The sequence below is a fragment of the Gekko japonicus genome, unplaced genomic scaffold (genome assembly GCF_001447785.1).
Source record: "Gekko japonicus isolate JY-2015 unplaced genomic scaffold, Gekko_japonicus_V1.1 scaffold2720, whole genome shotgun sequence".
Lineage (NCBI taxonomy): Eukaryota > Metazoa > Chordata > Lepidosauria > Squamata > Gekkonidae > Gekko > Gekko japonicus.
Window position 1 is genome coordinate 102,303 of NW_015172090.1, and position 21,526 is coordinate 123,828.

Sequence of the window (21,526 nt, forward strand, 5' to 3'; positions counted from 1 at the left end):
TTCTCCTTAAGTGCTTTTTTCAATTAATTAAAAACCATTTTTAAAAGGTCTGTGCTCCTTTAAGCAGAGTGAAGTGCTGTAGTTGACTAATTCCCGCACTGAGCAAGGGGGTTGGAGTAGGTGACTTCTAGGATAGCTTCTAACTCTGTCAAGAAACTGGTGTCCTTTAAGAGAGTTTTTCTGCCGGTTAGCTTTCTTGACTATAGAAGTCATCACCCCTACCTGCCAGCTTGTTATCAGAATTGTTGCTTAAGCTGGTAGGAGTGATTAACTTGCAGCAGCTGAGAACTGTCATCTAAAGTGGTCGACAGCTTTCAGTTTAGAGATCTATCCTGGTAACAGCTTTCTATTGGCTAAATGGGGTTTCATCCAGTTTGGTGTAGTGGTTAAGTGCGCAGACTCTAATCTGAGAGAACCGGGTTTGATTCTCCACTCCTCCACTTGCACCTGGCTGGATGACCTTGGGCAAGCCGTATTTCTGATAAGAGCTGTTCCTGAGAAAGAGCAGTTTCTGTCAGAGCTCTCTCAGGCAGCCCCACCCACCTCACAGGCTGTCTGTTGTGGGGAGGGGAAGGGAAAGGAGTTTGTAAGCCGCTCTGAAACACCTTTGGGTAGTGAAGGGTGGGGTATAAATCCAATCTCTTCTCTTCTTTCTGCACTGAGAACTTCAGCCCCACCAGAAAAAAAACTGCCCCACAAACCACAAAATCCTGGCTACGGGCCTGGATAGGGGGGTAGAGGGTTGCCAGATCCAGGTTAGGAAACTCCTGGATATTTGGGAATGGAGCCTGGGGAGGACAGGGACCTCAAGGGAGTACAGTGCCATTGAGTCCACTCTCCAAAGCATCCAGTTTCTCCAGGGGAACTGATCTCTGTAGTCTGGAGATGAGGTGTAATTCCAGGCAATTCCCAGGTCCCGCTTGGAGGCTGGGATCCCTCCTTCCTTCGTCTCATGCTCCTCAGAGACATGCACACATCCACCCAACTCTCCCATGAAGGAAACATAACTGGGTCTCTTAATCACCAAACATTTTAGTAATTGTTGAATTAGAACTTACCAAAGTAGATATATGAAGTATTTTTACTTGCTGGGTGTTTTGATTGCCGATTGCCTTTCAGATTTCCTTTCTGTCATGCCTTCAGTCAATCACTTTGGGCGGGGGGGAGGAGAAGCAGAGGAGATAATAAGTCAACCCTTTTAAAAGTATGGCCTCATTATTTTACAGGAAAATACTGCACCAGTCTGCAGTCTGTGTACACAAAGGCTCAGGTCCCAAGAGTCAGGGGTAGTTGTACAAATGGCCACATACTAGTGATCCACATACATGTGTCTCGAGATTACAAACTGGTTGGCCGCTGTGTTGGACTACTTGGTTGAACAGGGGTAACCATGTTCGTCTGTTGCAGGAAAATAAAACAAAGGTCCAGCAGCATCTTAAAGACTGACAATATTTAATTTAACATGAACATTCATGAGTCCCCATTCACTTCTTCATGTACATATGGAAATCAAACTGAAAATCCTTATGGGGCAGGTAACAGGGAGGGGGGAGGCAGAGAGCTTCTTGAAATACTACTGAATTAATCTTTGCTCCCATAATCTGCCCCATAAAAAGTATTCTCAGTTTGGTTTATATATCTGACGGAGTGTTGACTCATAAAAGCTCATACAGGACTGAACGGACCACCGGTCTGATCCAGCAGGGCTCTTCTTCTGTTCTCCCTCTTCATGTGACCAGCATGGCAGGCAATGTTTGGAGCAGTTTACACATCACGTCAAAGAAGGCATCTTAAACCTATAGGAACAGGTGGGTAGCCATGTTGGTCTGAAGCAGTAGAACAAAGTTTGGATCCAGTGGCACCTTTGAGATCAACAAAGTTTTATCCTGGGTATAAGCTTTCTTGTGCATGTGCACATCTTCAGAATTAAACATAACATCTGAATTTGGATGTTGAGGAAAAGGAAGATCTGGTGCTCTTCAGACATTGAAGAGCCATGTTATGTATTAAGGTGGCTGCGACTGCGTGCGCCTGGCCATGTGGTCGAACCAAACATGGACCTTTGGGTCCGAGAACAATAGACACCGTGGATCCTAGGCACGGACCAATGGGAGCACCAGGATCCTGCAAGGAACCTTTAGTTACTGAGGGCATGTACATAGAACCTATCATGGGAATCGGAGGTGAGTTGGGTGTGTGTGTAGACAAGAATATAAGGCAGCTGCAGACCAGCTAGTTCATCTTTTCATTTCCTAATGCAATCAATAAACGTGTACTGATTTCACCATGCTACGCCTGGAACTCCAGTACTTTCCACTGGCGACAAAGGTGAGATCCAGATGAGCGAGCCAGACTCTACCCCAGGACCCGCAACGAGCATTGATCAACCAGACGTGCCCCGCACCGCTGCCCAGCAGCAGAGCAGCACCGTGCCCCATCCCTCTGATCACCACTCCCCGAACCGTCCAGGAGTCATGGCCACAGCGTCTGGAGCCATCGAGGATTTCGACCACACACACTCAGAGTTCTGGGAAGCATGAGTAGACAAGCTGACCAACCACCTCGACTTCCACGACATCACCGAAGCTGCAAAGAAAAGGTGCCTACTAGTAAGCTCATGTGGGGTGGCCACCATCCGTCCGGTCAAAGGCCTCATTGCTCCAGCGACGTTGGCAGACGAGACATACGATGAACTCTTTAAAGTGTTGAATAGCTATTTCGTGCCAAAGCCCACTAAGATGGCAAAACAAATGGACTTATGGGCGCGGACACAGAAAGCCGGGGAAGCTGCCAGTGCAGCAAATCTTTTTATGGCAAGACTCAAGAGTGATATGATTTACCATGAAGATAGAAATCTATTTTTTGGCCTCATAATCATTTGTAAGAGATATGTAGATGATTTGTTCCTGAGCCTTAGAAATAATGCCCTGACAGAACAATTTTTGAAATGAATGAATAGCATCCATGATGATAGTAAGTTTTCTGGCAAGGTGGATAGGAATGTTGTTTCCTTTTTGGACATGTCAGTTTACCAAACTGTTAACAACAAATTAGTAATGAAAATTTTTAGGAAAGGAACTGACAAGAGTTCCTGCCTTCACTATCAATCGTTCCATGAGGCATTAAAACCATAGCTGTCGATTTCTTCTGGACAATGGCCCACGTAAATTTGGACAGAGAAGCTACAATGACTAGACAATACAGCCATGTGCCGGAGGCAGCAGCCCCATGTGATCCATGTAGAGTCTCAAAAGGTTGAATATCCTTGGGAAGGGAGTCTGGGTGAGGGTTTTGCTATGTTATTTAAACAACCTTTTCATGATAGACTGGATGAAATTATATAAGATTTTTATATAATAAAAAATGTTTTTTGAAATACCACAAAATGGTTGTCTTATTTCTTGTCTTTTTTAGTACTCACTATAAGATCCTATACAAAGGTTATCTAGAAAGAGAGTTGGAAAAACAATACATAAATAGAGTGAGCAACTGAATATAAGCCAAAAGCACAAAAGGAATAGTTCATAGTTCATAGAATATAGCTGGATCACTCACCAAAATAGTTGTTTAGAAAAGTTCCTTAACAGGATAACAGGAATTTAAATAATGGCACCAGTCAAAAGCCTTATCCGGTATCTCCAGTACCTGGAATGCCTCTGTGGGTTGCTTTTTGGAGGCCAGCCTGAGTACTCTGCATCTCCTTTTGGTTCTATGGTAGCCTTCAGAACAATTAGGAATTGTTTGAAGCTTCTATTTTTTAGTAAAGTCCTTTTTTTCAACTGGGTTCAGACTGTCTCTGGAGTCATTCTTATGTGACACCATTTGCGCCGACAGCAGTTACCACATTAAGCTAGGATCATCTGGGAGCTCCAAGTTCAAATGCCATTCTGCCGGAAAATTTGCTTCTGACCTTGCGCCCATTTCATTCTCTCAACCTTATAAAATAGCATAAGCCATTATCCCCCACTTAAGGGTTTTGCTTCTAATATTCTGTCTGTGTTTGGAACAATGTATGTTTGTGAACACCTCTTTTCTGTAATAAAAGTCCATAAATCAAAAGTACCTTCTCAGCTTAGAGATACAAACCTAAACAACATACTCAAGATTGCTGCAGCTCAGACACTGACTCCAGATTTTGATGTAATGATTTAGAGCAAGAGTGGTCAGATCAAAGACGGTTGAATAAAGGAAATGCTCTTGATGTTTTAACCATGTTTGTATTTTGAGTAAAAAACGACATTGTTAATCGGGTTTGCCTGTGTCTTTTTTTATTTTTTTATATATTTTTTATTTTGCTTATAATTCCCATAATACGTTTATACAAAACCTCATAACAAAAGAAGGAATTACATTTTAATTTATCAGAGATACCGACAATATGCCCAAATTGGATTAATTTATAGTATATCTATTGTCGTATCTTAACAATCCACTTGGGACCGTTCCCACACCTTAGTTCTACGTACTATAAATAAATAGATACACAGTTCATACATCTTTTGGTATTTTTACCCCTCTTAGCCCCAAAATGATTTTATTTAGATATTTATTAATTATTATTTATCAATTTATTTCTTTACACTTCTAATATATAATTTTGTTATTTAGCTATTACAATAAAAGGAAAGCAAGAATTAATGCTGAACACCAAAATTTTTATCTTCTGGTATTGATCTTCGGGATGTGCTGCTTTGGTTTCCCAAAGGAGTTTCTTAAAGAGACTCACCATTGGCGGGCTGGGGATCTTCCCCATACAGTCTTACCCGAGTTGTTCAGTATCCCAAATTAAATGTAAACAAAAGTTTCTATTCCAGCGCTGCCCATTTCACATCCTTATCAAATATAGTTCTATGAGCTCCCAGCAGCCTGCATAATAGCCGTAATCATTTCCTCTCCTGAAGGTACATCACACGCTGTCCAAGTCTTTCCCCCTTGAGTAACTGTGAGGTGACCCAGAGGTAACCACCAACATGGTATTTTTAGTTCTATTAATCTCTGTACCACTAGGTGCATATTTCTTCGAACAGTCAAGATTTCATATGAGAGATCTGGAAATATTTGAGTGGTAACATCAACTAATTTCAAACCTTTTGGCTATCAGCAGTTTCTAAAATTAACTTCTTTGTTTGAACATCCACAATCTCTGCAACGACATCCAGGATTAAAGATGGTGACCCGGATCTCCTAGTATTTAGTCTGTATGCTGTCATGACCACTGTACCCAGAAGTTTCAACTCCCCACTCAGCCATGAATTTAAAGCTGTAGTCATATTAGTATTCAGTTCAAAGTTTGGTGGAATCCCACGGATTTTAATTTTCTGTTCATGCACTCTGAGTTCTAATAACATTAATTTACTTTTGGACCAGGTTTCATAATTGCGTAGCTTGAAGATAGCTTGTTTATTATTTTTCACTTCTGCTGCAGTGGAGTCTGCAACTGTTTTAATTTCATCCATGCTTAGTTAGATTGTCTATTTTTGTTGTCATTGGAGTAATAAGACTCTTAATTTCTTCTTTTATTTCTTGTTTCAGTTCTGTAAAAAATTCTTGCATGTGTTTTTTTTGTAATTGAGCCTTCGCATTTCCTTTTGCTGGCCCAAGCCTCCACTCCTTCTGATTCAAGCGGTGTGTGTGTGGGGGGGGAGTCTTTGTTAGATAATTCTGATTCCTCCTTGGCTGGTGGAGGTCTGTGTGTTTTCTTCTTTTGACCCTTGGGTCGACCCATCTCAGCCTTCAAGATTAGAAGTTCTGTTATCTTTATAATAGGCATTTTAAATTCTTTTAGTTTGAAACAACATGGAGACAGCGTCTGGAGCGGGCGTTCAAATCAACGTCTGCTGGAAGTTGCCCCGCCTGTGTCTTTTCGGAAGTTTATTATCTCCAGTACCAGGCATTAGATTTTATGGCACACATGGCCCAGCCGACAAAGTGACATTTATGTCATATCTAGCCCTCATAACAAAGGGAATCTCTTTTTACAATCTCTTTTGACAATTTACAGGTTTCTGAAGACTGGAACTGCAACTGAATTTCTTCCCACACTTGGAGCATTCCAAAGGTTTCTCTCCAGTGTGAACTCTTAGATTTTTTGAAGATTGGAACTGCACCTACATCTCTTGCCACACTGAGCACTCAAAAGGCTTCTCCCGTGTGGGTTCTTTGATGCTGTTGAAGAGTGCCACTGCGTTCCGGTTTTTGGCAACCTGCTCTTGGACGTGTCCCATCGATCCTCCAATGGAGATGCGCCAAGCCGAGGCAATCAGGAGGGGTCGTGGCTGGCTCCAGACCCCCACGGAGTCTCTGTAGGAGACTCTTAGCCTGGGAAACCAGGATAAGCCTTTCCCAAGCTGAGGGATCGAGGCTTGCCTGTCCCCAAGAGGTCCTGATGCTGCCAAGCCAGTATGGCATCCAGAGCCGACCTCCAGACGAGCGGACAAGAAAATAAGCAAAAGTAACCCCCAGCAATAATCCAACTCATCTACACAGTGAGTCAATCAAACCTCTGTATAAGTGAAGATGTCTCGGTCTGCCAGATCGATTTGAGAGGGAGCAGCGGGTGGGGAAGGGTTGCAGATCCACCCCCCTTAAAACGGAGTGGTTCCCAAATGTTATAAAAAAGAGAGAAAGAACAGAACTAACCGTAAGAGACTTCTTTTGAGCTTGAAAGCTACATTTTAAGCTAAGAAACGTTGAATTCAGATAAACTTTTCTTCTTTTCTTCTTTATAAACAAATGGCTGGGAGAGGGAGGAGAATGGCAGCCGAAAAGAAACTTCCTTCAGGAAGTACTGTACCAACGACTCCCACCCAGACACAGGAAGCGGCTGCAGGCTTTCCCAATATGTTAGCAGCAGCATTGCACCCTCTGCTAGAGCAGATGTCAACTATCAACACCAAGCTGGATTCTGTACAAAAACAACTTGCCCACATGGAAAAGAGAGCCAATAAGACAGACAAAAGGATTGAGAAAGTTGAAATAAGGATAATAGACGTTAAGCAAAAACTGGAAGAAGTTAAAAAAGAAAGAATCACGGATAAAAACCAACTACTCCAACTTCAACTGGAAAAATCTATGCATGTTCTATGCTTCCAAGGAATTCCTGAACAGCAGGGAGAAGATTTAAAAACAATGTTAAGTGGAGCAATTGCCTCAATCTCGAACTTAAAATAAGAGGATCTTCAGAGCGACATGGACTTGGCATACCGTACATATTCTGATTTTATAAGAAAAAACAAATTACCTGGCGTTATCTACGTCAAATTCTCAAAGAGAACAATAAGAGACGTTTTAAAAGCTACAATGGGAAAAACACTAAAAGTTAATGAGGAAGAAATTAAAATTTTAAAAGACATTCCATTTGAGATCTGGAAACGAAGACGTCAATATAAAGACTTAATTCTTTTCCTGCAAAATAAACTAATAACTTACAGATGGAGCTTTCCAGAAGGACTTGTGTTCAAATAGAATGACAAGAAAATTAAAACTGTCCAAAAGGCCAAAAACTTTTTGAAACGACAACTGGGTGCAGATAAAGACAATGATCCAAATTTGGAGGAAGGAGAGGAACCCAGCGAGGAAGAATTGGATAATATTTCAAGTGATTCCAGCAGTTCAACTTCAGAGTCTGAGAAAGGAGTAGCAGCACCCAAAACACCAAAAGTGAAGAAGAAGCGCAAGAAATAAACGATTTATTCTGGATTTCAAAATTTTTGACTTTAGTGTAACTAAATCTTGACAAAAGTTTGAACTCTGTTTTTATACTTATTAATATATCATATTATTGCAGGAGTGATTTATGTATCTGTAACATAACATAAAGCTCTTCTCTTAAGTTAGTAGTAGTGTTTTCCCCTGTCCCCTCACCTTTAGAATGTAGGATTTAGATTATAAAAACAATTTATAATCTAACCCACACTGACAGAATCACTTCCCACAGTCCAAGCATTCTCTCTCTCACACACAGCAATTCCTTGGCATTTCACAGAAATAAAAACATAGTGTCTGGGAAATAAAATTCAGATTCTTCATAAAATACAATTTCTGTTAAAAGATACCCTGCGTTCAGCACTTACAGAATTCTACAACGTAGAGAAGCAGCAGCCAGTGAAAACTTTGCCACAAATTCAATTATGTTTTCCTCTGTACTATTTAAAAGAAATAATAGTTTATTCGGCCTAGGAAAGTCTGAAACACTACCCAAAATTGGTGATAAAATACGTTGCCTAATACCAAAATAATAACAACATTCAAACAGCACATGGTACACTGTTTCAATATTTTTCATATGTACAAGGGCAAAGTCTATTTGCAAAGGGGATACCCTTGAAGCTTCCAAATAAAATTGCAGACGGTAAAACATTAAGCCTGGCCAGTGTAAAAATTCTGCACAATTTTGGAGATTGCTGTTGAAAAAAATAATGGGCAAGCGTCCTACAATGGGAAATATCCCATGGCTCAGAGGAGAACAAGTCTTATTAGCTGCATTGTACAAGTTCCACAAATCTGTCTCCAGTAATCTGCTCCTTATTTTGTGAAACACCTCCATTTCCGAGAGCATCAGCATAGATTCAAGAGGGATATTCAAGGAACTCAGGTCTTTTTCTATAGTGGCAAGCCAGAGTCCAAGCATTCAAAAGGCTTCTTCTCTGTGTGGCTTCTTAGATGCTTTTGAAGAGTCCCACTCCGACTGAATCTCTTACCACACTCGGAGCATTCAAAAAGTTTCTCCCCTGTGTGGGTTCTTAGATGACTTTGAAGAGTGGAACTGCAAGTGAATCTCTTCCCACACTCTGAACATTCAAAAGGCTTCTCCCCTGTGTGGGTTCTTAGATGACTTTGAAGACCACCACTCTGACTGAATCTCTTCCCACACTCGGAGCATTCAAAAGGCTTCTCCCCTGTGTGGGTTCTTAGATGACTTTGAAGACCACCAATTCGACTGAATCTCTTCCCACACTCGGAGCATTCAAAAGGCTTCTCCCCTGTGTGGGTTCTTAGATGCGTTTGAAGACCACCACTCCGACTGAATCTCTTCCCACACTCGGAGCATTCAAAAGGTTTCTCCCCTGTGTGGGTTCTTAGATGACTTTGAAGACCACCATTCTGACTGAATCCCTTCCCACACTCTGAGCATTCAAAAGGCTTCTCTGCTGTGTGGGTTCTTAGATGCTGCTCAAGATTACCACTGCAACTGAACCTCTTCCCACATTCAGAGCATTCAAAAGGCTTCTCCCCTGTGTGGGTTCTTAGATGCTTTTGAAGAGTGCTACTATGACTGAATCTCTTCCCACACTCTGAGCATTCAAAAGGCTTCTCCCCTGTGTGGGTTCTTAGATGACTTTGAAGACTGCCAGTGCGACTGAATCTCTTCCCACACTCTGAGCATTCAAAATGTTTTTCCCCTGTGTGGGTTCTTAGATGCTGCTCAAGATGGCCACTGCAACTGAACCTCTTCTCACAGTCGGAGCATTCAAAAGGCTTCTCCCCTGTGTGGGTTCTTAGATGACTTTGAAGAGTGGAACTGCAAGTGAATCTCTTCCCACACTCTGAACATTCAAAAGGCTTCTCCCCTGTGTGGGTTCTTAGATGACTTTGAAGACCACCACTCTGACTGAATCTCTTCCCACACTCGGAGCATTCAAAAGGCTTCTCCCCTGTGTGGGTTCTTAGATGACTTTGAAGACCACCATTCTGACTGAATCCCTTCCCACACTCTGAGCAGCTGTTGAAGATGGACACTCTGACTGAATCTCTTCCCACACTCGGAGCATTCAAAAGGCTTATCCCCGGTGTGGGTTCTTAGATGATTCTGAAGAGTGCCACACTGACTGAATCCCTTCCCACACTTTGGGCATTCAAAAAGTTTCTCCCCTCTGTGGGTTCTTAGATGTTTTTGAACATCTCTGATTTTAATGAATCTCTTCCCACACTCTGAACAGTCAAAAGGCTTCTCACCTGTGTGGATTCTTTGATGCTGTTGAAGAGCACCACTCTGACTGAATCTCCTTCCACACTCTGAGCATTCAAAAGGCTTCTCCCCTGTGTGGGTTCTTAGATGACTTTGAAGACCACCACTTTGACTGAATCTTTTCCCACACTTGGAGCATTCAAAAGGCCTCTCCCCTGTGTGGGTTCTTAGATGACTTTGAAAGGAGCTGTGATCTGGTTCTGAAGGACTTTTTGCACCAAAAGCATTTACGTGCATTTACTATCCTGTGCTTTGGAAAATATACATTACCTTTTCCTCCTTCAGAGAATGCCATTCCAATCCCTGACCGAATAAATAGCTTCTCTCCTGAGCAAATCCTTTGGTGTCTAACAAGGTCTGATTTCTCTGAGAACCTCTTGCCACAGTCTGAGCAGCTATAAGGTTTCTCTCCTTTATGCGTTCTTTGATATCTAAGGAGATCTGCTCTGTAAATCATGGTTTTTCCAGACTTCTTTCCACTCTGCATTTGTAAATGGACCTTATACTGGGATTGATCTGAGAAGTTCATTCCACACACTTGGAACTTCCCCCCTTGGCAAGGAACAGATTTACTCCTCTTCTTGACCATGTGGCTTCTTTTTCCCCTCTTGGGCCCTACTTGATTGCTGAAGTTTCCTCTCAAGTTTTCATTCCTGACTTCACCTGGCAATTGAGGGTGCAGTTCTTCATCCTCCTCATTCCTCTGAGCATCACCTGCTGGAATAGAGAAAGAGATCCAGGTTTAACCCACACAATGGGGTCTGATCTTCAACCGAATTTCCTCCTGCACTTTGAATATTTCAGTGGCTTCTTCCTGGTGTATACTGAAGTGTACAATAATATACACTTACAAAGTATTTAATTGTATTTATGATCATTGTAAGCCACCCTGAGCCCGCCTTGGTGGAGAGGGCGGAGTATAAATTAATCAAATAAAACAAATAATCCCTCATAGTGGGGACAGGAGGAGATGGTGCCGGCCAGCATTGGAGAAAGCCAGGCATCGGGGTGCACTGAGTGGACTGGTATACCTGGCTTTTCTGCGTATGTGTGTGCTTCTGTGGCAGACGCTTTCCTGCTTCAAGAGGCTGGAAGGGACTTCGCCGTTTGGAAGGAGTTGGTTGCTTCCCTCTTGGGGAGATGGAAGGTGGCTACAGTGCTTTCTCTATCCTGTTGTGGCTCAAACAAACTGCTTTTCAACTGAGACCCTGACTCTGTGTGTACTGGGCTGAAAGTTTCAGTGGGGATCCCTTCACTAACACATGGCTCCGCCCTCTAGGTGTGAAGACTGATTCCACTCAACACCACAGAGGGTGCTGTGTGATTTGGCTTAAGCCACTTACCCTTGGGTTTCAGTGTTAACTGGTGGGACTACCCGCTACAAGCCACCCCTGCAAGGTAGTACAGCTGAGCAGTTGGGTTAAAACAGATAAAATGAAGTACTTCTTCACCCAAAGAGTGATTAACACACGGAATTCACTGCCACTAGAGGTGGTGGCGGCTACAAGCATGGACGGCTTCAAGAGGGAATTAGATAAGTGTATGGAGCAGAGGTCCATCGGTGGCTATTAGCCACAAGGTATAGATAGGGACTCTCAGTATGGGGCAAGTGATGTTCTGTATTCTTGGTGCTTGGGGGGGTCAATAGTGGGAGGGCTCCTAGTGTCCTGGCCCCACTGCTGGACCTCCTGATGACACCTGGTATTTTTTGGTCACTGTGTGACAAGAGTGTTGGACTGGATGGGCCATTGGCCTGATCCAACATTAGCTTCTCTTATGTTCTTAAAGCACTCAGACCCATCTCCACCTACCAGAAAGGCCTGAAGGCATCCAGGGGACTGCTGTAGGAATGTTTTGATGTGCCTTTGGCCTCGTCCAGCAGGACTGTTCTTAGGTAACCCCCCCCCCTTTCCTGGCATATCCAGTATTTGAGGACAGTGCAACCCCTCAAGAGCTGCAGCTGAGCTCAGTCCCAGAAGGAGCTTCCGAGCCTCCAGATTCGAGGACCCAGAAGGCCTCCCTCCCTCCGTACCCAGCAGGCTTGATCATTCTACCAAACCAAGAGTTGCTTAGAAGCGGAAAGTTCCCATGAGTATTCCTTGCCTGTTCCCTTGACATAACTGTGGAGGACACTCACTTGCAGCCAGTTCTTTTGGGAAGGAAATAGTCTCTTGAGATCTTCCTGAGAAACCCTCCAGCCATTCTCAGACACAAGGCCATTGTCTGTCTCCACCATAGACTCTCTTACATTCCTGCCTTCTTGGGCAGAAAGAGAGAGGCAGAGAGAGACACAGAGAGAGAGAGAGATTATTCCTATATGGGGAAAAATGGGGAAAAGAGGAAAAATTCTTCTGGAAGGATGGAAACATGGTCAAAATCAACGCCCAGAATCCTGACGACTACAAGGAGGATGGATCCTATACGGATCACAGTCAGAGCTGAAGGTCATAATCCCATCTCAGGGAAGGGCATGTCTATGAATGTGAGAAGACTCAGGATCTTCTGGCTAAAACTATCAATCTTACTGCCTCGTAATACCCTCAGACAGCTTCCCTTGGGTGCCTCTTGCCCATCCAAGAAATCATCTAAGTCCTTCCACTGGGACGGCATGGCCTGCAGCAGTATCCAAGCACCTGGAGACACAATTCATCGTCTTAAGCACACTTCCAGTCGATAAGTAAAGCTGCTGTGTGTTTTTCTATTTCTCCTTTTCTCCCAGCCCAATTAAGGGCTAAAAAGCTAATTAACACCCAGTGCACAGGACATCAAGAAAAGAAGAAAAAACCTTAGACAGCCATCTCCCAAGCCCACCCTCCATGCAATACAAGCCTTCTGACAGGTGTTGTTAGTTAACAGGGCAAGAGCGCCAAATGAGCCCAAATCCTGGCAACACTTGGAATTCTACCCTGCCAGAGCCTCAGGAACTGCTTTCCAAGGGCCTCTCAGCCCCACCTTGGCCTCACGCCAGGGCACACTCTCTGGCTTGGGTGACGGTCACGACACTGGCCAAGCGGAACCATTGATTCCTTTCCCACCCCACCTCCTTGAGGCCCCCAGCAGGGGGGAGGTAGCTGGGCAGTCCTCACAACCACACGTTGCTCTTCAATATTTTGATTCATGCATCACCCCAATGGCCTCTGGCACCTCTGAAAGCTCCTTACCCAGAGAGGCCACACTCCCATAGGTCTCCTGCATGACGTCCCTGTAGAGAGCTCTTTGGCCAGGAGCCAGCAGGGCCCACTCCGCCTCGGTGAAATACACGGCCACCTCCTCAAAGGAAAATGGTGCCTGAAAGAAAAGGCAGGTTCCCCCGTCAGAGATCACTCCAGGCAGAGACCACACTCTCTACGGGGGCATTCTGAGAGGGCACAGGAGGTAGAGTTTGCTGTGTGTAAAGGCAGTGGGGTTCACAGCCTCCCTCTCCTCGGTCAGCAGGACCAAAAGCCTCCTTGACAAAAAAAGGAGGGACCCGACTATCCCCCATCCTTCCCCCCCTACCTGGACCAGACGTGGAGCAGCTGTTTCCACTCCTCTGCAAAGACGAAGGCTTGACAACATCTCTTCACTGCCTGCAAGGGAGAGAAAACTGGAAGGATGAATGTTCACCTCAAGTTCCTATTTTATTTGCTTCTCTGAATTCTGCTTCACGCATCCCTGTTCCCAGGGTTGTGAAACCTTGTTGTCTTTACATTCAAGAAAATTTGTAATGACTTTTAGTAAAGTGTGGGAGAGAAGCATCAGTTACCCATGACCCTCGGGGTGTTATAAATATTGCCCATGCTTCTGTGAGGTTTGAAATGTCCCCTGTGAACCCTGGAGCTCCAAAGGTTGCAGCATCCTTGCTGGATGAGACCAAAGGCCCAGGCATGCCATTCTCCTGCCTGCCGGGCCTTCCCACCTGTCCTGGAGTCTGGGCTGGCAGGAGAAACAGAGGGGACTGGAAATCATGTTGCACGACACGTTGCAATCACATCCAAAACCCAGATGTGATTTTAGTGCATCAGCCAAGGTTCTGCAGGTTTTAGAGTACTATCAATGTGTTTCCAGAGCATCTGGTATTAGGCCAGATGAAACACTGACATGACATGATGTCCACCCCATGCTCCACCCTCACCTGTATTCTAGCATCCTTAGTCGAGTATCCTCTTTCTCACTGTGGCTCACGAGATGCCCAATGGAAAGCCTTTAAGCAGGGGCACAGAACCCAAATCATTGGCCCCCAGCAATGGGGTTTCAGAGGTATGCTGCCACAGAATAGGGTGTGCATCTGTTTGTAAAGTGGTGTTAAGTCACAGCTGACTTATAGTGAACGCAGAGTTATTTAAGGCAAGAAACATTCAAAGGTGGCATGTCACTGCCTGCCTCTGCATAGCAACCCTGGATTTCTTTGTCGGTCTCCCATGCAAGAACTAACCGGGCTGCCCCTGCTTAGTTTCTGAGATCTGATGAGACTGGGCCAGCCTCGGCCATCCAGGTCTGGGGAACGTGGACGTTCCAGTTATTCACCATGGCTAACAGCGACACCCATATTTCTCCTCCTTTCCTTTTTTGAGCCAACTTGAAACCCTCTAATGGAAGGAAGCTGAGATGTGCATATTTTTATTCATGTAAATAAGAATGGAATGGCCTTCCATCATTCCGTTTACTCCCCCTTAAAGTGGTGTGGCCATCACTACATCCTATGGCGCTATGTCCCAGAACTCAATGCTATGTCGTCTGCAAAAGTATTCCCCTTTTCTCCTGTCCCGAACCTTCCACCCAACAACCTGAGTAGGTACCCCGATCCCTTCTGGGCATGAGGCACCCTTACCACTTGACAGGGCATCTTGGGCATGCTCCTGGGCCTGTGCCCTCTGACTTTCCTCCGACGGAGATCCTTCTGCCTCAGAGGACTTTGCTTCCATCTTCAGGGATTGTCCCCCCATCTGAAACAACAGCAAGGGACACGGGTAAGAGAAGTAATTGAACCGGCTGAGGAGATGGATCCTGACCCCCAGTCTCCTCATCCCTGCCTCCACCATCAGAGCTGCTTCAGCCACACGGGCAAGAATCAGGATTGGGGTTTTTCCCAGCCTAGTGAAACATTTAGTGGCAGAAAAGTCTAAGAAAAGATGGCAACAATACGCTGAAGAATTATACAAAAGAGAGAGAGAGATGGAACGAGAAATGCCAGATGTTCAAGCTGGATTCAGAAAAGGACACGTTACTTGAGATTATACTGCAAATTTAGGTCGGTTATCGGAGCATATGAGTGAATTTCAGAAGAAAATCAGCTTGTGTTTCGTAGATTACATTACACCAAAGCTTTTGACTGTGTGGATCATGGGTGTGCCACAACGTCTGATTGCTTTGGTGCACAACCGATACTCTGGAGCCACTGTTTGTACAGAGTATGGAGAAACAGAATGGTTTCCAAACTGACAAAGGTGTCAGACCACGACATATTTTATCTCCCTGTTTCTCCAATCTCTATGCAGAACATATCATAAGGAAAGCTGGATTGCAGTTAGACGAAGGTGGAATGAAAATTGGTGGAAGGAATTGTAATAATTTGAGATATGAAGCTGACACCACATTACTGGCAGAAAATAGTGAAGATTTGAAAAACCACTAATGAAAGTTAAAGCAGGAAGTGCGAAAGCAGGATTACAGCTGAACATCAAGAAGACACAAAAGTAATGACTAGTGTGAAACGACAAAAATTAAGGGTTCGTCATGAGGAACTTAAAATTGTTAAGATTTTCTGTTCTTTGAGTCCATTTTCAAGCAAAAGGGAGACTGCAAACAAGGAATCAGAAGGAGACTGAGGCTGGGAAGGAGAGCCAAGAAGGAGCTAGAATGTGTCACTGGTGACCAAGATCAAGTTCATTCAGGCCATAGTATTCCCCATTACTATGTGTGGGTGTGAAAGTTGGACAGTGAAGAAAGCTGGCATGGAGAAAGTTGATGCTTTTGAAATGTGGTGTTGGAGGAGAGTTTTTACAGATCCCATGGACCGCCAAAAAGTCAAATCAGTGGGGGCTAGTCCAAAATCAAACCTGAACTCTCCCCAGAAACTAAAATTACTAAAATGAGGCTATTGTACTTTGGTGACATTACGAGAAGACAGAAGAAGAGGAGGAGGAAGAGGAGGAGGAGGAGGAGGAGGAGGAGATTGGATTGATACCCCGCCCTTCACTACCCAAAGGTGTCTCAGAGCAGCTTACAATCTCCTTTCCCTTCCCCTCCCCTCAACAGACACCCTGTGAGGTGGGTGGGGCTGAGAGAGCTCTTGACGGAAACTGCTCTTTTTCAAGAACAGCTCTTATCAGAGCTACGGCTTGCCCAAGGTCATCCAGCCAGGTGCAAGTGGAGGAGTGGGGAATCAAACCTGGTTCTCCCAGATTAGAGTCCGCGCACTACACCAAACTGGAAATACAATAATGCTAGGAAAAGTTGAAGGCAGCAGGAAAAGAAGACCAAACATGGGATGGATTGACTGAACCAAGGAAGCTGTGGCCCTCAGTTTGTAAAACCTAAGGAAGGACGTTTTGGAGGACATTAATTTAAAGGGTCGCCCGCCATAAGTCAGAAGCAACTTGATGATGGTTGACATGCACACACACACACACACACAGAAATATCCAACAGGAAGCCTAAGGCTAAGGCCAATGCATGAACACTTCCATCTTGCACGGATTATCCCCACATCTGAAAAAAACAGCAAAAGGACACAGGTAAGAGAAGGAATGGAACCAGCTGAGGACGTGGATACTGACCCTCACCTGCTCCGCCTGCCTCTTCTCTTCTGCCTGACTCAGGAGGAAACCTTCGGCCAGGGCCACCGCCTGGGAACTGGTCTCTGGATCGCATCCTCTGACCCAGCGTTGCACTTCCTGGGGCAAGGCGGCCAGGAACTGCTCCAGGATCACCAGGTCCAGGATCTCCTTCTTGGTGTTCCTCTCCGGCTTCAGCCAGTGGTTGCAAAGTCCATGGAGCTGACTGCAAAATTCTCGGGGCCCATCGGCCTCGTGGTAACAGAACTGCCGGAAGCATCGGCTACGTGCATCTGGGGTCATAGTGACCTCAGCCAGGATCTCTGGCACAGCTCTCTCCCAGAATTCAACGCCACTCCCTGCTTGGATGGGATTGAGACCTTTCCTTGATCTCTTGCCAGTTCCAGGGCCTTCTGGGTCCTTCTCTTCCATCTCCTTCCTCTTTCTCTTGGGGTGCCCCTGACTGTGGAAACGGACTCTTCTTCTCTTGCCTGTGAAGAGGGAGAGGGAAAGATACCAAAAGGCAGAAAGAAACCAAAAGAGAATGGAGTTATATATCACTGACCCTGGTCAAGTGACATCTAAGTGGATCAGAAGGAGCGTCCATGTTGTAGTCTGTGGATCAGGATGACCACAGACTACAACATTGTGCTATATTAAGTATCACGCTTTTAAAGATATGCTTGTTTGGTTCTTCAGGAAAGAAAAACATTCCTATTTGGCTCTTTAAAAACCTGCTGTGGATGTTATGAGCTTGGTCTCTGGTTTTTGGGGGCCAGTCTGTCTAGTGGGCGCACCTCAAGGTAAAGTGGAGCCCGGGACAAAGCGGCTGGTCTAAGGGCTTCACCACTGCAGGCAGCTCCTCCATAGGCCGGAAGGGCTGGCCGATAGCTCCGGCCAAGCAGCCAGCAGAGGGGCCTCCATCCTCTCCAGGTCAAGGCAACAGGGGCTGCTGGGGTGAGCAGGAGGAAGCAAAGGCCCTCATCTGCTTCCTGGTTGCTATGGTTAAATGGCTAAGAGTGAACGAACTGGAACTGAGCCCTGGAGAGACAGATGCAGTACAGGCTGAGAAAGCAGCAGTCTGGAAGGACATTATGTTCATTTGTTTTCGATGGGATTCTGCTAACCCTCGCCAACCCAATTAAGAAGAAGATGAAGAGGAGTTGGTTTTTATACCCTGCTTTTTACTACCCAAAGGAGTCTCAGAGCAGCTTACAACCTCTTTCCATTCCTTTCCCCACAACTGACACACTGTGAGGTAGGTGGAGTTGAGAGAGCTCTGAGAGAAGTGCCCTTGAGAGAACAGCTTTGAAAGTACTAGTGAATGACCCAAGGTCACCCCGCTGGCTGCATGTGAAGCAGTGGGGAATCAAAAGGGAATTAGATAAGCATATGGAGCAGAGGTCCATCAGTGGCTATTAGCCACAAGGTACAGATAGGGACTCTGGGGCAAGTGATGCTCTGTCATCTTGGTGCTTGGGGGGGTGGGTCAACAGTGGGAGGGCTTCTAATGTCCTGGCCCAATGGTGGACCTCCTGATGGCACCTGGTATTTCTGGCCACTGTGTGACACAAAGTGTTGGGCCTTTGGCCTTTGGCCTGATCCAACATTGGCATCTCTTATGTTCTTATGTTAAATCCGGTTCTCCAGATTAGAGTCCGCCACTCTTAACCACTACACCAAACTGGCTCAATGTTATACTGGACTCAACATTATTGCTGTAGAAGCAAGGTAATGCAGTTGCAAAAAAGGCTTTCACCCAGCTCAGCCTACCTTGAAAAATGGCCCTTCCCTTGATATAGCTGATCTGGCCACGGAGCCGGATCATGCCACAGTGACATACACACTAGACTACATCAATGAACTGTTGGATCCTACTGTGACATTTTGCAGCATTTCGTGGGTCATGTTAATATTTTTGCTTTCCTTCAACACTGTTTTTCAAATTTCTGGTTTGTCCTAGAATCCAAATTCTGTTGCATAGTTTATAGAATGTATTGATTGGATTGAGTCCCACTAAATGACGCACTATAATTACTATAAAAGAATAAAATAACGTAAATAACACCCACCCACCCCGGGAAACTACAGATGGGGGGAGCACTGGCCAAAAGGCGTGGTATTTGGGCATCCACTCGGCATGAAGGATTCCTCCCCTGTGACCATACCGGGCCCTTCTTCCTGGGCCTCCCTCTTCCCTCCCTGGCTGAGAATTTATTTCGATCTAAAAAATTCAGATCCCGCCTTTCAGCCCCTGCCAAGGGCACCACGTGGAAGAACAAATGAAAACATACATCAGATAAGTATGTTTTTAAACGATTGAACACCTCCCCAAGACACATCACAGCCAAATGTCTGTTTTCCAAGACTGTAATGACTTACTTGAGAGTAAACCTTCCCAGGATCCGTCCGTTGCAAGGCTTCTCTGGACTGTTCCCCTCCACCCCCCCCCCCACAGCGCTCGGCTGTTTTAACCTTCTCAGAGCTGCAGAGGAATGGAAGAAGCTCCCTGCCCTTGCCACAGAGAGCGGCGCCCAGACCCCCCGCCGGGCGGGACTTGAGCCGGGCTGCCGTCAGGGCTGCCCTATGCAGCCCACTGGGATTGCTCTAGAGTCACTCCGCACAGGGTTGCGCTCCCGCAGAATCCCAGGCTGGGCGGGCATCCCAGCAAACGCTTTTTAAAAATTAGGAGGAAAAAAAGAGAAGCAAATTGAAGCACCTTGTAGGGGGGAAGGTGTTCCGCCCAGTCCTGCGGGGGAATTGGTGGGAAACCTGCAGCTTTCTCCACGAGTCCTGCCCTCCCCTTTTTAAAGGGAAAAAATTGAGTGGGCGAGGATAAAATACTTCTAGCTTAGTTTTTACCTACCCCCCGCGCCCCCCCCGCGCGCGCTATTTAAGATAAGAAAGAATAATTTTCTCGGGCTAAGTGGCGGTACTGGAGAGCGGTCGTTTCTTCAGGACTAAGTACAACGTTAGTGGTGTATGAAGTTCCCTTGGGAGAGCGATCATTTTGATTGACACATCTCCTGGTTGCTCGGGATTGTTAGTTGACAGTGTCCTGGCAGGTTTAAACCCCTCAAATTCTTTAGTGTTTTTTAAAAAATAAAATAAAGCAAGCCGCAGCTGCCCTCTCGTCTCTGGTGGGAATCCTTTCCAGTCCCACCATCTTAAATCTACTTAAGAGAATGGAGCCTTTTATGCATAAAAGCCGGCTGGGATCTCTTATGCTGCTGTACCCATTTCCTATATAACATCCCCTCCAAATTCAGAGGCAGTAAACCTCTGAGTATCAGTCCTAGGAAGAAACAGCAGGGAAAACCTTGGCCTTTATGCAGTCTTTATTAGCCCTCCAAGGCATCTTGTTACACCAGCACCCCTATGCTTGTCTAGGGCTTCAGTTCACCCCAGTAAATAAAAAAGGGGCCAGCTAAAAGCCCCCCACCTCCCATTCATACCCAGAGAAGAGATCCCAAAAGGCCAAGGGGAAGAAGTAGCTTGATCAGACTCTGAGGAAATCATTGCCAACATTTGTCAAAATGTGAAACAAGGTTTCCAGGTATCTTTTTGCAAGGCTCATCCTAAAAGCAACCAATCCTGATTCCAGCCAGAAGAAATGGTCAGCATTTGGGATAACCAAGGACAAACATGTCCTCTTGCATCATGTGTACCTTTGGCTCTTTAATATCCTAGCCACAGCTATGGAACAAAATTTTGAGTCCAGTTTAATTCTGGGTAGAAGCTTTCACATGCACGCATACTTCTTCAGCTGTGTTAAACAAGCTCCTTCCCCGAGACAGCCAGAGGAACCGGTGCCTGCTGTTAGTGAAGGAATTTGGCATTGCCCCGTCTTCCTGCCAGTATTTCAGAGACTTTGCATTGATTGAAACGCTCTTTTACGCCACTTATCAGTAATCCCCCCCCCCCCGCAAAGGTTTACAAATAGCAGTACTGCAACCAGCAAAAGAGAGGGATCTCTATCTGCCGTTTCCATGGGGATTCACTACCTCCCCCTGCTCCCGTCCACCCAGGCAGCCCCTCTGCCCTGACCTGGAGAGACAGACACCCCTTCTTCCATGCTGCTGGCTGCTCAGACAGAGCTATTGGCAAACCCATCCAGCCTGAGCCCGCTCGTGGAGAGGGCGGGATAGAAATAAAATAAAACCAGTTGTTAGGGCATTACCAGTCACTTTGTCCCCGGCTCCACTTTACACACTGAGATGCGTATTTATCCTATGGCAGAGTTACACACAGGAAACATATAATAATATAAAATACATAACCAAGTAGATACACCAGTTATGCAGACAGATTGTGGTCCATCTAGTCCAGCATCCTGTCTCACCCAGTGGCTAATCAGTCCCTCTGGATGGCCAACAACAGGGCATAGAGGCTGAGACCATCTGCTGCTGCAGCCCTCTGGCATTGGGACGCATTTGAATGTGGAGGTTTTCTTCAGTCACAGTGGCTAGGAGCCATTGAGAAACCTATCCTCCATGAATGTCTAATCCCCTTTTAAAGCTGCCTATTCCTGTGGCCATAGCTACAACTTCCCACAGTGAATTCCACATTTTAATCACTCTCTATGTAAAGAAGTATCTTCTTTTGTTTGCCCTGTATCTACTGCCCATCAGCTTCCTAGCATACCCTCAAGTTGTAGTATTTTGGGAGAGGGGGAAATATTCTTTTTGTCAACTCTCTATACCCCATGCATAATTGTATAAACCACTATCATGTCGTCGTCCCCCCCTTGTCTCTCTTCTAAATTGAAAAGTCCCAAACTCCTCAGCCTTTCCTCATAGGGAAG

At 45.4% G+C, this 21,526-nt stretch overlaps 1 protein-coding gene across 1 annotated transcript in view; it reads right to left on the bottom strand.

Annotated features, from left to right (window-relative positions):
- Positions 1-2,615: 2,615 nt before the first annotated feature.
- Positions 2,616-21,526, bottom strand: part of LOC107118558 (zinc finger protein 24-like) — a 32,399-nt gene continuing 13,488 nt past the window's right edge. Inside the window, exons 5-8 of the mRNA XM_015420923.1 lie at positions 14,778-14,892; positions 10,587-10,681; positions 9,846-9,973; positions 2,616-2,733 (exon numbers count right to left, since the gene is read on the bottom strand). Of these exons, the coding sequence (XP_015276409.1) occupies positions 2,616-2,733; positions 9,846-9,973; positions 10,587-10,681; positions 14,778-14,892 (456 nt within the window). The remainder of the gene's footprint in view (positions 2,734-9,845; positions 9,974-10,586; positions 10,682-14,777; positions 14,893-21,526) is intronic.